The following is a 17324-nucleotide window of genomic DNA, read 5'->3' on the forward strand; positions in this document are numbered from 1 at the left end:
TCATGTTAACTTGTTTTAATGACTTATAAATCTTCGGATAGATTTCAATCATTTAATGCCGTTTAAATGGAATCTTAAATGTTTCGTCTTTGGTTTAATATTAGCCCGTACGGTTCACCCGGAAACAAGCGTTCAGACAGACGACACTGATATTGACATCATGATTCGTGAACGCAAATTTTATGGAAGAAATGAGATGCAGCAACTACACAAATCCTTGGATGCAGCTAGGACAATGTAGGATATCTTCAATCTAGGACACTAAAGACAAGATGGGTAAGAATTCAACTTTAATATTTTATTTGATTAACATTTCATAAAGGATTTTTTGCCATTTCCAAAACTGATTTATTTATCCACAGGACTATCCTATAGGAGTTTGAAATCCTATCAACAATAACGGCAAATATACCTCACTTGAATATGATTATCACAGTAGAGCTTCACCCGAATCAATCTTCTGTGATTCATCCAGTTTTAGTAATTGAATTATAAAGACATGCACGAACTTAGGCAGCAACCATTTGATTTTCGGGGGGGGGGCTATGTTGTTTTTTTCTGTGCAAACTTTTTTTTTCGCCTTCGGCAGAGACATATAATAAGTCTCTGCCTTACGGCGAAGAACAATTTTTTTAGCGACAAAACAAATATTTTCAAAACCTGGAAACAAACTTTTTTCCAAAAAACCCATAGCCCCCCAAAATATATCGTATAAAAAGAGATTAATGAAGCAGTTAAACCCTCACAAGCTTTTACTGTCAATGGCATTCGTTATTCTATATAAAAAAACAATATATACATTTACAAAAAATGTAGGTTAGCGATCGCTATTGACAGTAAAAGCTGGTCTGGCCTACTAAACAAGCCCCTGTCAACCACTAAAAACAATAAATCAAGCAGCTTCGACTCCATAATAAATGAGATGTTCAAACGCAGCCAATCATATCTGCTTAAATGTTTTGTCATTGGCAATCATATCACATCTCCCATTTTTATAGGACAACTGCAAGTTCTAATGGATGGTCTTAGAAAAATATCATAACATACATGTATATGATAGAGAAAAAAAAATCTCGGATAAGTATTTGTGGATAATCAATAAATGCCAGAGATTTTAACCTCACTGCAATAATATATAATATTGTAGCACTTGATACAATCAGTTTTTATCATTATACTAAGGTTTGTTTTAATATATAAAATATTTATACACCTGTTCAAAATATGTATGAAAAAGAAGATGTGGTATGATTACAACTATCCACAAAAGACCAAAATGACACAAACAATTATAGTTCACCGTACTGCCATCAACATATTCCCTCAACCAATATAGTGAGTTCAGTATAAAATACACTTCTTAGTTTAATTATTTGATTGGCATGAATTGTTTATACTGATATCTGAAATATTTGCCACTGAGACTTTATGCAGACTGCCTTATGTAGGCATTAAGAATTTAAGGCACTGTTGGTCCATCTTTCAGGATTACATTGGATGATGATCAATTTTTGTTTCCTTGTGTTAACTTTAGTTTCCAATTGCCACTATTGTTTCAGATAAGGGTACAAGTTTGGTACCATTTAAACGTTTAAAACCCCTGCAGTTGTGTGTCACCTGTCCTTAGTCAGGAATCTGATGTTTAGTAGTTTTTGTTTGTTTTTGTTTGTTGATGTAGTTACTAAGTTCATAAGTTTTTCTTGTTTCTTCTTTTTATACGCCCATTTATGGGAGTACATGTACATACATGTATGTATTATGGTATACCGTTGTCTGTCTGTCCATGGTCAACATGTTGGACATGAATTCATAAATGCTTTAATATAACCATTTTGCATAAAACTTTGGTGAATTTGACATGAGCTCCCTTTCAATTTTTATAAATTTTATATTTTAAGTTTCTGAGTAGCAGGGTTGTTCATCAAAAAAGGATGATTCTTCAGTTTTTAGTCAATAACTCAAAAATGTTTTCTCCTACTTGCAAGAAATTTTGGTGATTTTTTTTTAATATCTGTTGACATGAACTCCTTTTCAATTTTTATAAATTTTACATTTTACGTTTCTGAGTTACTAGGTTTTATATCCATAAAAAAGGTTGATTTTCCAGTTGTCGGTCAATAACTCAAGAATGTTTTCTTTTTCTTGCAAAAAATTTGGTGAATTGTTTATTTCTTCTGACATGAGATCCCTTACAATTTTTATAATTGTAGATATTGGGTTTTTGAGTTACCAGATTTTATAAATTTATAAAAAGCTCTATGTTGAAGACTGTACTTTGACCTTTAATGGTTTACTTTTACTTGTTTTATAAATTGTGACTTGGATGAAGAGTAATCTCATTGGCACTCATACCACATCCTCTTATATCTATGAACTTCATTTTGGCTTTCACATGAACACTGTAATTGTAAATTAATATGAAAATAGTTTCTGTAAGATTTTTATGAAGTGGATTTCTTTTTATCCTTTAGGCTAGTTATCAAATTTGACCTCCCCTATATCATGCAGGAAGGTACATGTACATGGATGTTTAAAAAATTCCACAAATGGTGAAGAAAATGGCAAGGGAAGACGACTGATAAATGTTTCAAGTAAAATTCAGCAATTGTAAGTATATTTTTTGTATGGTGCAAGATTTTTAGCTCACCTGGCACGAAGGGCCAAGTGAGCTTTTCCCATCACTTTGCGTCCGTCATCGTTAACTTTTACAAAAATCTTCTCCTCTGAAACTACTGAGCCAAATTAAACCTAACTTGGCCACAATCATCATTGGGGTATCTAGTTTAAAAATGTGTCTGGTGACCTGGCCAATTAACCAAGATGGCTGCCATGGCTAAAAATAGAACATAGGGGTAAAATGCAGTTCTTGGCTTATAACTCAAAAAACAAAGCATTTAGAGCAAATCTGACATGGGGTAAAATTGTAACCAGGTTAAGATCTGTTTGTCCTGAAATTTCCAGATGAATCAAACAACCTGTTGTTATGTTGCTGCCCCTGCATTGGTAATTTTAAGGAAATTTTGCTGTTTTTGGTTATTATCTTGAATATTATTACAGATAGAGATAAACTGTAAGAAGCAATAATGTTCAGCAAAGTAAGGTTCACAATTAAGTCAACATGACCTAAATGGTCAGTTGACCCCTTTAGGAGTTATTGCCCTTCTTAGTCAATTTTTAACCATTTTTCGTAAATCTGAGTTTATATCTTTTACAAAAATCTTCTCTTCTGAAACTACTTGGCAAAATTAATCCAAATTTAGCCACAATCATCATTGGGGTATCTAGTTTAAAAATGTGTCCCTTGACCTGGCCAACTAACCAAGATGGTCGCCATGGCTAAGAATAGAACATAGGGGTAAAATGCAGTTTTTGGCTTATAACTCAAAAACCAAAGCATTTAGAGCAAATCTGACATGGGGTGAAATTGTTTTCAAAACAATATGTGGCCTTTCGTTTTTTTGCTCTTTGCGAGACTTACTGTATTGAATATGAACTTTGTAAGACAACTTGCTTTCAATACATTATTTATGCTGAAACTTATTACTATATATATATTAAGGTTACTTTGCTGTTACAATTAGCTGACAGTCTGTGCCAAACTGTTTAAGTGTTTGTCTGACCAAACAGAAATTTGAACTTTTCTACTAAACATTCAACTAAAACCTCTTGAAAGTTCTTTCTTTCTGAACTGCTTTTTATCTGAGATTTGTTAGTGAGACAGAGTTTGGGATTCACTGCTGTTACAAATAGTAAGGAGAATTTATAAAAAAGGATAAAATGCAGTAGAGAAACAACTGATAAATTATAAGGGGTATATATCAATGAATCAACATTAGTAAATACACAGCAAAAAAAAAAAAACTCGTACAATTGCAAGATGGCCCATATATGGTATTTTGAACCTTATGGAAAATTGACCATTAGGTCAAAATACAGCTATTGTAATTTAACCCGCCTTGTATGGAAAATTGAACATTGGGGTAAAATATAGATTTTGGCTTACAAAAAAAGTATATCTCTGAAAACAAAGCATTTAGAGCACATGCAAGAGGGGGCTTCATCTGTGTCCCATGGAGACATTCCCCACTAATTTTCTTTAAACTCTTGTGAAATTAATTAAGCATATTTAATTTAAAAAACAAAATAATGAAAATGGACTAACTGACATTTTGATAAACCAACTATTTATAGTGAAATCAGTGTTTTATTTAGAGATGTCTAACAGGAAGGAACATGATGAACGGCATATAATTAAATTTATGACCAAAATAACTCAGACATTAACAACTATAGGTTACTGTACTGCCTTCAACAATGATCAAAGCCCATACTGCATAGTCAGCTAGAAAAGGCCAAACACTGATAAGACAATGTAAAACAATTCAAACGAGAAAATGGGCATGTATTACAGCTGATTTCCTTCTGCTTGCAAAGTAAAACTTTGGTTGGCTTGCTCGCTTATTTTGTTTGTATTATTGTTTATACAAGCTTTGTGAATAAGATTGACATCTTTAAACAAATTATGTATAGGCATATTTTAACCTGTATACATGGTATATATTATATTTGAATTCAATTGGGTGTTATCCTAATATGTTTGCACAATATACAAACAAAGCAAGCAAGCTAACCAACATTTTGCACTTCATGCATTAGGAAATTAGCTGTAACCCTTTATTGAAAAACACTGTCATTGAGAGTGAATTGAAACTATTTGTACCTTTACCATGTTCATAATTAATACAAAATGACATCTTATAAAGAATGTATCCAAAACTTCATTTTATTTCATATTTATGTTACAGGAGTTTCTGGAAAGCCAAGCATAGATAACCAAAGGATATTTTCATAGAATGGACTTCTGTAGGCCAAAAAAGTAGGTTTGTGTTTAAATATATATTTATAATTATGTAATATTTGGAGAGAGATTTAAAAAAAAAATGTTTTAATCCTTGCAATCCTTGCTTTTCCTAACACATTGCAGTTGTTAAAAGTTTCATTGGTATTTAATACCTATAAATAAATGAATGAAAAGTTTCAACTAACATCTTATGGTAATAACACTTTAAAAACTGTTCGATTTTGTAAGTAAAAAGATCAGTTGTGGTTACGTTTTGTATTGCAATAGATTGTTTTTATTACAAATATTCATTGTGCCCAATTTTTAGCTACAATTTTTAATATAAAAATAAGAAGATGTGGTATGATTGCCAACTGCCAATGAGTCATTACTCTCCACCAGCATTACCAGAGACCATTGAAGAAGAATTTAAAATAAGCAAAACTCATGCCAAAAATTATGTGTCTGAGACTTAAATATCAATCAGTACACATCTAATGGATTTAGTGAATATACCGCCATTAGTCATAGGATAAGAACATGATCTTGTACAATGCCAAAATATAGGTATCAAGGTTGCAGTCTTGTAATTGACTGCTCCATAGGCTTACATGTTAAACAGCTGATCTTTGAAAATAAAAAAATAAAAAATGCTACATAGAAAAAAAATTTCATGTTCATATCATGCATGTACTAATGTGAAATTGTGATTTAATCGAAAAAAAAGAGGGTGTTGCCACGAAGAATAAAAAGTTACGCAATCCTGAAATCAAAACATTTTTTTTCTACTTTCTGTTTGCTATTTTTACTAGGCCGCACCACTTCCAGTAAACATGATATCCTTCCACTTTCCTGGATTGATATCCCCAAAAGATGCAAGATTTTTTTTAAAGTCTATATATATGTTTCAATTCAGCATAAACCTATAATCAAACAGAAAAAATTGAGTTCAGAAAAAAATTCAGAAAAAAATGCACTATTTTGTTTCCCTCCATGTTTTGACATGCACCGGAAATTGGAGTTGTAATACAAGACTGGTACCTATAACATTCATGGAATGTCTTAAAAAAATAATTCATTTACTTAGTTTCATTAAGTAGCCATATTTGAACATAAAAAGTGCCATTATTAGAACTGTTTGGCTATATTAATGAAAATAACCCCACTATTTAAGCAGTACCCCTTTCTGAAAACAGGCAAAATTTGGAAATCAGTCATGTCTTCTAAATGATCTGTAAATCTCATTCTAGTCTATCTTCATGAATGTTTTTCTATTATTTGGATACTGTGGAGCTAGAAAAGTATTCTAATCTATTATTTTTATTTTTTTCATCCTGTTTAAATGAACCACATTCAATAGTTTACCCCTCCCCCTTTTTTCAATGAAATCTACCCAAGTGGGCCTCTTGTTTAAGTCAAAATTGAAAAACTACCCAAAACTTTTTCATATTGAAGAATTTGCTACAATACAACTATCTGGACACAAGAAAGACCATACCTTTCTCTTGTTTGACTATACTGGTCTTTATACATGCCTACTATATCATGGTTTTTATACTGTACTTGACCCACCAATGCATATAAAATTTGAAATAAAATTCAAGAAAAAACAAAATGAATACTCATGTGAGTGGTTTTTGTTAGAATATTGATTACTTGTCACACCTAAACACAAAAATCCATGTCATGATGAATAGTTTTAGAAAAATTCTACTTTTTAAACAAATTTTTAACCCAAATATGGAAATTTCAATTAACCATGCAGTGCCGCAGACAGGAAAAGAAGTATAGACTCATGAAAAATGAACATTTTATGAAAATCTTTTCACCAAAGGTTCATTTTATACATATTCTACCTAAATGTCAACAATTGAGCCATGAAAATAATAACCCTAAAGAAAAAACAGTACTTTTGTATGTAGCTGTCTCTTCAACTTTGCTCTTATTTTGAATAAAACTGTGCTACTAAAAATTGCATCATAAGAAGAAGATTTCATTGAGAAAAAAATCTTTCTATGTTCTTTTTAATTGAAAATCATGTATGTAATACCATCAAAATCTCAATTTGCCTCAAACTGTTGTGCTTTATATCTATTAATACTTTTGAATGGTGTCTAGTATGAAAATGCATAATTATTACATAATTTCAGTTTTTTCAGTGTAACTTGATACCCCATAATTTTTTTCTCTTAAAAAGTTCTTAAATCATGATGTTTTATCATTCTGGGCACACATAAGTCCACATGAACTACTTCCTTGCAGTGAACATATGAAAAAATTACCCTATGCAGGCTGCAGTCTTGTAATTGACTGCTCCATAGGCTTACATGTTAAACAGCTGATCTTTGAAAATAAAAAAATAAAAAATGCTACATAGAAAAAAAATTTCATGTTCATATCACGCATGTACTAATGTGAAATTGTGATTTAATCGAAAAAAAAGAGGGTGTTGCCACGAAGAATAAAAAGTTACGCAATCCTGAAATCAAAACATTTTTTTTCTACTTTCTGTTTGCTATTTTTACTAGGCCGCACCACTTCCAGTAAACATGATATCCTTCCACTTTCCTGGATTGATATCCCCAAAAGATGCAAGATTTTTTTTAAAGTCTATATATATGTTTCAATTCAGCATAAACCTATAATCAAACAGAAAAAATTGAGTTCAGAAAAAAATTCAGAAAAAAATGCACTATTTTGTTTCCCTCCATGTTTTGACATGCACCAGAAATTGGAGTTGTAATACAAGACTGGTACCTCAACAGTTTGTAAAACTGGTAAACATACATATGTGTATAACAATAATATTTAGTTTGGTTTTAATTTACTGATAGCAAAGCAAATATTTATATTTATAAAATACTTTCCAGTTTTATTCAAATATGTTATATCAAAAGGAGAAAATATAAAAAAAAGTAGATGTGGTATTACTGCCAATGAGACAACTCTCCACAAGAGACAAAAATGAGACAGAAAAGCATGTTTTAAGTCACTGAGGTTATTTCATTACATGTATGTTTAAAACTAACAACTTACAGTATATGGGAATAAATCAAATTAAGTTTAAATGTATGATTATGAATATTATTGTTTTCTTTTCAGATAAAGACAACATCAAGAAGAGTGACATTTAGAAGAAAGAACATTCAATTGATAATGTTATTATGTCAACAACAAAAACATAAAAAGTTGATTGTAACGTTTTGAGAATGCTGTAAATAAAAGTAGAGTGAAATCAAAATCCAAGTTTTTTTCAAATTTATATTCTGCAACAAATAGACAACAGAGAGAAAAAATATAAATATATTCTTAAGCAGATTTATTGACTTTTTCATTTAATATGTTTAAAAACAATTATACAATCTCAGATCATTTAACATGCAAGGGACACAACTTCAAAATTGTATTTAAGTTGATGCTAAAGGAACCATTAATACACTTTTTGGGTTTTCCTTTTCATATTACATGTATTATATGCATAAGCCAACAAATGTGTACGTTTTAGTTTAACCATGAGTAAAATTTTAACAAAAATTGTCAAATACATGTACAACATTCCACAAAATTTATTTAAGATAATTTTGACCTCTGTATAAAAGAGTTGTGGTATTACTGCCAATGAAACTACAGAGACCAAAGATTGTAGGTTTTTATTCCATCAAATATTTCATATCATTGTCTTTTCAAACATCTTAGTGTCAAATGTACTTGATAAAGGTTTTAGAATCATGAAAATCGTGTTACAGACATTTCTTTTGTTTATTGGTGTATTCAAACAGAGCTAATGAAAAGTGAAGTCTTGTCTGTAATATGATACTGATGCTGCTTGTTGAAAGGAGATTTGTGGTCAAAATAACATAAAAAGATGTTGTATGTCTGCCAATTGGACAACTACCCAACAAATTAAACTGATTAAAGCAATAATGTCTAGGGAACAGCCTTCAAAAGTAAACAGAAGTCGTCTTGGTTTTGTGGAACATATGGAATGCGAACTAGCTAACTTGACAAAGGTTTTATGGATGATTTGAAATATATGCATTATACGCATGTTTGTTTCACACATGTTATACGCATCATTTAAAACGCATATTATACACATGTTTCTTACAACACATGCTTAACGCATGGTTTTGAAACATGCGTTTAACATTACATATATTTTTCATGTGTAAAACGCACGAATAACGCATGTTTTTAACATGTGTTTTACATAACATGTATTATTCATGCGTAAAACGCATGTTTTTAACATGTGTTTTACATAACATGTATTATTCATGCGTAAAACGCATGTTTAAAACATGCGTTTTACATGTGTGGTAGGAAAAAGATGTTTCCCATGCGTTACCAAACACATGTTTTACATATGTAAAATATACGTAAAACATGCATGGCACTTTTCCCTGTGTATTCTGGTTGAAACTATTACAATATAAATACAACACAGGATGATAATATACAACATCATAATTGAGCTGCGTCGGATAGAAATCGACCTTATGCATGTGCATAGTATACATGTATATGTATAGGACTTTGATTGAATTTGGAACAATCAATTTCAAATGAAAATTCTTTTGTATGGTTCTAATAACAATGTAATTCAATTTTTAAACAGTAACATATTTTTCGGACAATTTTTTTTCAACCTGAAACAGATGTATTCATATTCATTTGCAAAAGGTAGATTTCTATTTGACGTAGCTCATATATAGATACAAGAAGATGTGGTATGAGTGCCAATGAGTCAACTCTCTATCCATGTAACAATTAATAAAAATAAACCATTATAGGTCAAAGTACAGTCTTCAACACAGAGCATTGGCTCACACTGAAACAGCAAGCTATAAAGGGACCCAAAAATGACTATCTGTAAAACCATTCAAATGGGAAAACAAAAGTATCAATACCACCAACATTGAGATAATGCACTTTTCACAGATAAAAACCAACTAAAAATGCTCATGCAAACTTGATAATAAACATTACAATTTTATACTCTGAAGATATAACATCTCACTGACCATGTACTTTTAAATTGAACAGTATATTGAATAGACATACAAATATTGACCTAGATACTGACCTTATGTTTTACTGCAGAATAGTATACCGAATAAAAGTAATGCCCCAGTTCTGTAATTACACCTGTAACATGAAAATAAATATAATATCAACAGGTTTGTGATTAAATCAAACGTTTGTGATTAAGATGTTGAGTTTTTCACCAGATACTTTTCATGAAAATACTTTTCTGTAGATGATGATAAATAGTTGTTAAATTTCCAATTGCAAATTGAATACATCTTCAGGAGGGGAAGATGTTAAAGTAATATTAATAGCATATGCTAATTCATAAGATATGAGTCCCCATGAGTTACGTAACCCTAAGTGGGAATCATAATACTGAGCCTGAGCCCACTAGTCTTTGCTTTTACTCCTTTATTTGTATTGTTCATACAGTAGGGCATACAGATTGAGTATAATGTGATGTCAGGTATATATGTACAATTGTAAGGACAGCCTGCAATGGAGGATGCATATCAGATTTCACGGAGGCAAAAACAGTCTTAAAAACTTACCTTCTAAGAAACAATGGTTATCCTTCTTTGCTAAATGTTTTGTGTACTGTGTAAACTTGTAGGCTGACAGCAACAGTATCTTGTAGATATTTACTATCACTACATTTATGGAATTCAACTATAACAGAAAATACATTGATGGATAAAAATAAACTGTTGACACAGATATATTTCTTGCCTTTATATAATTTCAATATTATAGTGCAAATTTTGAAATCAAATTGGCCAAAAAACTACTGTAAATTCAAAGTTATTGTGCGGTAATTTATTAATGGAAATGAAGATATATCTGTATAGTTTTTTTTCTGAAATCACAATAATTAATCTTTTACCTTGACCCATTCCTACACAAAAATTGTTATAATAAATGCACACAATAATTCAAGACTTTCCAGTGTGCAAAACTTTGGAAAACAATAATCACGGACCAAGATCTAAAAGTCAAATAATCTCTGTGGAAATGACACATGCCAATCCTAATACAACTACATACCAAACATTGAATTATCATAAGTGGTTCCCTATAGCTATAAACTGACCTCAATATAAACTTAAAACATGTTAAATAGGCAAATGTTTTAAAGTCAATGAACATGTCTTCAGAAACAACAAATCTCAATGGAAATTCAGATGAGCTAATGCTAATATGCACATATTCAACAAAATAGACGAAAGACTTAAGGGACAAGGCCAAATATTCTGCATGAAAATGAGATGTGCAAAATATTTATACAACTTCATAACCAGATATCATTGACCTTCATTTGTTATTTCCTCTAAAACTAACCTGACCACAAACAATAAATTCTGACAGTGCTGACACTAATATCCATCTATATCTTGCCCTAAAAAACCTTATGGCTTTAAAAAATTGTTAAAATTGTGTTTTACTATCTGTATTTTTTGGTGTTGACTTTGGTTGACTATAGTTTGCTGTATACCATATTTGTTATGTACTTAAATTGTTTTCATTAGTCATTTTAGAGCCTTTTATAGCTATGAGTATGCTAACTTTTGAAGGCCAATTTGTGACCTATAGTTTCTACGTCATTTTGTTTCTTGTGGAGAGTTGTCACATGTACATCACCTTTTTTTCTTTATTTGCATTTCCTTTTTGCCATAATTTGGTTTTTTGTTGTTTTTTTTATAGAATTTTTTATTTTTCCTAATTTTTATGACGGAATTATTCTAAAATTACCAAAAATGGATATTTATAAATCACAACCAATAATGAATACTATAAAAGGATAAATTTTGATTACTAAGTGGAAAGAATATATCCACAAAGTTAAAATCCCCACGTAAATTTTACCTACATATAATATCACTTTCATTTACTGGAAACCACAAAATTAAATCCAAATGAAATCTTATATAGAGACAAAACAACAAAATTTTAAAAGTTTCTACAGTAATTACCTGACTGTCAATGTACAATGGATGACATTTCAATCTAATAGATCTGTAATGAAAGTGAAATAATCAAAGTAAGGGTTTCCTGATGTCTTACAGTCTATCCTTATATATACACAAACCTATATCCTATTTTTTTCAATCCACCAAATGTTCATGTTTACAAACTTAATTCTTTTTTTTTAATTTCAAATACTTGTAGACTTAATTTCTTTTTACAGAAAACTTAAACATTTGAAACAGATGCAAGCTGTAAAATTTGACCAATTCATATATAATCTGGACAAAAAAAATAAGAATGGAAACTGGGATTCAGATTTGCTGTAAATGCTTTAATGATCATTCAGCTAAAGATTGGTTGGAATTGGTTCAGTAAGTTTCAGAGAAGATGTTTAAAATAGTTTAAACCACAACATTAACAGTCGACAACTACGACTGACACTAAGTGATGACAAAACAAGAATGTGTCCCCAGAACACGGATGCCCCACTCATACAGTTTCTATGTTCAGTGGACTGTGAAATTGGGGTCAGAACTCTAATTTGGAAATAAAGTTAGGAAGATCATATCATAAGAAACATGTATACTAAGTTTCAGGTTGATTGGACTTCAACTTCATCAAAAACTACCTCGACCAAAAACTTTAACCTGAAGCAGGACAGACAAACAAATGAACAGACGGACGAACGGATGGACGGACGAACAGATGCACAGACCAGTAAACATAATGCCCCTCTAATATTGTAGGTGGGGCATAAAAATGTCATTCAGTTAAATCAGACTTAAACTTTAACCTCCATGTATCAAGAAACTAAAAATTGAAGTTGCTGAGCACTGATCGAGGTAAACCAGTCCCTTCTTTTTGAGCAGGTTAAAACAAAGTTTTAATTTATCACTTATACCTATATCCTAATGCAACTTAAAGCAGTGCAGATTTCAAATATTTAGTATGTATATATTACTTGACTTTTATTTACCTGAATAACTTTCTTTTCATTGTGACACCTGCTCTGTATGATGTATCAAAAGTCATTGAATCCACAAGATCTAAAATAATAAGGTTTTGGTTTAAAAAAAAAAGGTCAAATTTTAGTAGAAAGATAATGTGTTCAACCTACTCATGCTAGTATAGATATGATAGTAAAACCAGCCCAAAAGGTATCCTTATCAAAAAGAAAAGTTGTCTTTGAAGGTTACTTTCTTTTCCTGATGTAACAATGCCTATAATTTTGAAACTCAATTCAAAGGTCACCTCTTTTGTAATGATAGTTTTCTCTGGTCCCATGGGTGACCTTTTATTTACAGATTTGACTGTAAATACATTTTAAGGTTTAAGGTTTCATGTCAATAAATTGGTAATTAAAACCAGAATATATAATGGAATAGAGTAAATTTCATTTTGCAAGTATACTCAGTGATGACCATGTTCATAGAAAGTAAACAGACATCAAAATAAATACCTTTCAATGGCACTGGAAAATTTAGCAGTACAAGGGTTTGTTAAAGTGAATTTTGAACAGTCAAGTAACTGTTGTCAACATCTATGAAATAGGGTCTCAACATATGGTGAAAATATATTCTAAACAAGAATGTGTCCAAAGTACACGGATGCCCCACTCACACTATCATTTTCCATGTTCAATGGACCATGAAATTGGATAAAAAGTATAATTAGGCATTAAAATTAGAAAGATAATTACATAGGGAACATGTGTACTAAGTTTCAAGTTGATTGGACTTCAACTTCATCAAAAACTACCTTGACCAAAAACTTTAACCTGAAACATGCACTTTCATTTTCTATGTTCAGTGGACCATGAAATTGGGGTCAAAAGTTTAATTTGGATTTAAAATTAGAAAGATCATATCATAAGAAACATGTGTACTAAGTTTCAAGTTGATTAGACTTCAACTTCATCAAAAACTACCTTGACCAAAAACTTTAACCTGAAGCTGGACAGACGGAAGGACGGAGGGACGAACAGACCCACAGACCAGAAAACACAATAAAATAGTCTGAAAAAACTTCTATTTGATGATATGCTGGGTATAACTGTCAACAGTATACATACATGTAGCTTATCAAACTTTTCACTTATGGTAAATACTTACAAGAACTAAAGTAGAAAGACAGATTAAGTGAAGTTTCTAATGTTCTCATATTTAACAAAATGCCACACCAAGACAGCCATTCTGAAAAAAGAAATCTTTCTGTAAAAACAAATTTTCAGAAGATAACCCATTACTGCATGCTATGACAATTTTGTATAAGTATATTTCTATATTATATTCCATATTTCTAAAATACAACAAAATATTTTTTCAGTTTTAGACTAATATGCATTTGCTGTTGTGCTATTCCATTCCTACTTCCAAGGATAAAAGTGCTTACAAGCTGCAACTCATTCCTCAAATTACTGGACAAAAAGGAAATCATCTTGTTTATGGATCTGAGAAAAGTGTGAAGAATGAAAGAACAGAGTTCCAACATCTTCCCTGTTGCACATATTTTGTCTGTCCAAGGTACACATGGTACAAGGGCAATAACTCAAAAAAAAAAAAAATTAAAATGTCTCTGAGAAATCAAATGAAGGCTTTAGAGCAAATGCAATGTGATATCCATAAGAATTTAAAATTTCAAAGGGGCATAACTCTTTCAAAATATTTGATCCAAACTTGTTTTTCAAAAGATCAAAAAGAGATTTATAATATAAACCTTTGATACAAGTTTCATAAAAAATCTGGCAAGAATTGTACAAATGAGAGTGCTAACAATGGAATTTTTCAATATATCTAACGTTTCAAAGTGTCATAACTCTTTCTAAATTCTTTAATTTGAACAAGAGCCATTGCCTATAAAACCCTATAATAATAAAAGTTTCATAAAAAATCAGCAAGAATTGTACATGTGAGAGCGCTTACAATGTCAGATGGTTAAAACAGACAGACACCAAGTATTTCTATGTCCTCTGCATTATAGCATGTGCAGGGACAAAGAATTATTTGGAGGAACAGAAAGAGGCACAGATAATTTTATTGCAATATATAGCCTTTACTACTAGAGCAGGATTATTATATGGTAAAGATTAATTTTTAGATTACTTGTCTACATAAGCTGATTTGTATTGTCCAGCTTTAGCTTTCTCAAGAAATATTAAGTTTAATTTTTTTATGTCTTTAAAAACTCCATTTGCATTCTCTGAAATTATTTTAAAATTAAACGTCAACAGTGAGTTTTGTGTATGTGAGTTGTTCTTATATATTGTAAATAACCACATGAAATACCTGTATTTTTCAGTACTGTTATCCCATCTGTGAACTCAGAAACATTGAAATTTGTTTGGACTTTACTTTTGTTGATTGAAAAGTTAAAATCTGTTATTCCTACAAAAGACATATTCATATTAAGTTATACTTCTTAAAGTTTACAGAAGACTTCTACTCTGGCTAAAGTTCTTTTTATTCAATACTACTCACTAGAATTTTTCTAGAAATTTAATATTTCCTAGGGGCATAATTCTTTTATAAAAAGTCAAAGGCTACCATTATAGAATTTGTCTGAGATATTCATGTGAGAGCACTTATAGACGGATGATACCCAGTATTTCTATGCCCCTCTTGTTTGAATTCAAGGGACCAAAAAAGTAGCCTTATCATAAATTCTCCTTATATATTAGTTGCTTTGAATTTTTGGATAATCAACAATACTCCTTTGATTAAATATATGGAACTTTGTTGAATGGTTAGAGGTCAGACACCTTGCCAAAAAAAATCAATTTGAATAAATCCAAATTATTGATCATACAGAGTTTTTTAGTAATGCAAACAACATGCGTTCTTTGGAAATATAAACCATTCCTTCTTGTTTGACAGCTATTTCCCTGGTCTAAAAAACTTACCATCTATCATTTTGTGGTAATAATTGAAAGCTCTTTCCTTTGATGGAGTAACAAACAATGCATCGTCCACGATCCTCATCATTACCTCCCCTTCATAGATAGGAAACTGTCTCTCCATCTCACCGTAGTACATGTTACACAGAAGGGTTGATATTACTGATCCTTGACTGATTCCTTTACTTTGCTTATAGTATGTCTTCCCAATCTGTCAAAGAGACATCATCTTTAAAGGTAAAAAGTCTACTAATTTCAAATGATTTGAATATAAATAACAGTCAAACAGTATAAGAAGTTCGTATCATTTCTATATACAGTCGACTCTCGTTATCTCGACGTCAGCCTGACCGGAGAAATATTTCGAGATACACATAGTTCGACTCAAACTAAAACCGGAAATTTGACTGAACAAGGGACACAACTCTTGCCTAGCATGGTAAAGCTAAAATAAATCAGGGTGACTATGGGAAGGGGATCGATATTCTGGTATCAGATCTATGTATTTGTATGTCATAGTCTTTCGTTATTATAATAACATTGTTTTACTTATTCAATTGTTTCAGTTACAATTGTTTCCTATGGCTTTTATCCGAGAGAGTAATTTCCAATCGATAGTTTCGTTATTCAGGTCGTTTAAAGTTGACAAAATTGTTTATTCTCGGATACAAAAGACTTTAAAAAATTTAAATTCCTCTTCATTTTGTTTTATCTCACTCTTTCTTTTAATAAAAGAAAACACAACAAGATTAAAGACGCCGATTGAGTAATTTTTAGGTGATCATCAACGGAAGTCATAATCCTTATACACACCCAAGCTCATTAGTGTAAATCACAATTAATTGTTTTGTAAACATTTTAAATACTTTTTCATGAACATAAACAATGTATCACTCATTATTTATAAAAATTCTATATAAGATAATCTTAGGTAAACACTCGTGGAAACAGCATGTCATAAATCAATACAGTGGTCACTGACTGGAAATTCAATTACAAGTGTATTGTTAGATTAACTCTTCAATCCATTTAAATGCCGGAGGTCATGTTTTGACATATGTGTGTATTAGTTCGAGATAAATAATGAATTTTGAATGGTTTTGTCAACCTTGGGATCGTAAATTTAGTTCGACTCAACCGAAATTTCGACACATCCAATTTCGACTCATCAGGAGTCGAATTACATACATTTATATGGAACAAAGTTCGGGACCACGTGAAAACTTCGACTCATCCGAAATTTCGAGTCAACCAAGTTCGAGACAACGAGAGTTAACTGTATATCAAAATTATTTCTAACTTTAAAAGTTTACTTGAGCTCTTATTCTAAGTTTAACTTTGAGCCTAACTCAAAATTTAACTTCTACTTTTAAACAATCTTAGTCAAATGGATAGCCAAATTCAATTTAGACTTGTTAATTTTACCTTAATGATATTATGGAAGATATGACAATGTTATTTTACCTTAATGATATTATGGAAGATATGACAATGTAGTTGTCTCAGTAAGCATTCTCTTGTTTCTTGCTGGGTCACAACCTAAAACATACAATTTTTGAAGAAAATATTATAATCTACAATAAAATTAAAAACCTA

General features: G+C 30.9%; 1 protein-coding gene and 1 long non-coding RNA gene across 3 annotated transcripts in view; one reads left to right on the forward strand and one right to left on the reverse strand.

The window, feature by feature from the left end:
* The window catches only part of LOC134716799 (telomerase reverse transcriptase-like), a 72123-nt gene that overhangs the window by 11106 nt on the left and 43693 nt on the right, over window positions 1–17324 (reverse strand). The window contains exons 22-29 of the mRNA XM_063579806.1: window positions 17193–17267; window positions 15735–15939; window positions 15121–15219; window positions 13948–14028; window positions 12813–12882; window positions 11842–11884; window positions 10423–10540; window positions 9927–9988 (exon numbers count right to left, since the gene is read on the reverse strand). Of these exons, the coding sequence (XP_063435876.1) occupies window positions 9927–9988; window positions 10423–10540; window positions 11842–11884; window positions 12813–12882; window positions 13948–14028; window positions 15121–15219; window positions 15735–15939; window positions 17193–17267 (753 nt within the window). The remainder of the gene's footprint in view (window positions 1–9926; window positions 9989–10422; window positions 10541–11841; window positions 11885–12812; window positions 12883–13947; window positions 14029–15120; window positions 15220–15734; window positions 15940–17192; window positions 17268–17324) is intronic.
* On the forward strand, window positions 134–8158 carry LOC134715909 (uncharacterized). 2 transcript variants are annotated; one of them, XR_010106813.1, is made up of 4 exons: window positions 134–276; window positions 2472–2607; window positions 4806–4880; window positions 7943–8158. It is a non-coding gene; the product is annotated as an uncharacterized LOC134715909 (long non-coding RNA). The 2 variants fall into 2 exon arrangements; XR_010106812.1 differs by having other exon boundaries at window positions 4806–4876.

The sequence above is a fragment of the Mytilus trossulus genome, chromosome 4 (genome assembly GCF_036588685.1).
Source record: "Mytilus trossulus isolate FHL-02 chromosome 4, PNRI_Mtr1.1.1.hap1, whole genome shotgun sequence".
NCBI classification, from domain to species: domain Eukaryota; kingdom Metazoa; phylum Mollusca; class Bivalvia; order Mytilida; family Mytilidae; genus Mytilus; species Mytilus trossulus.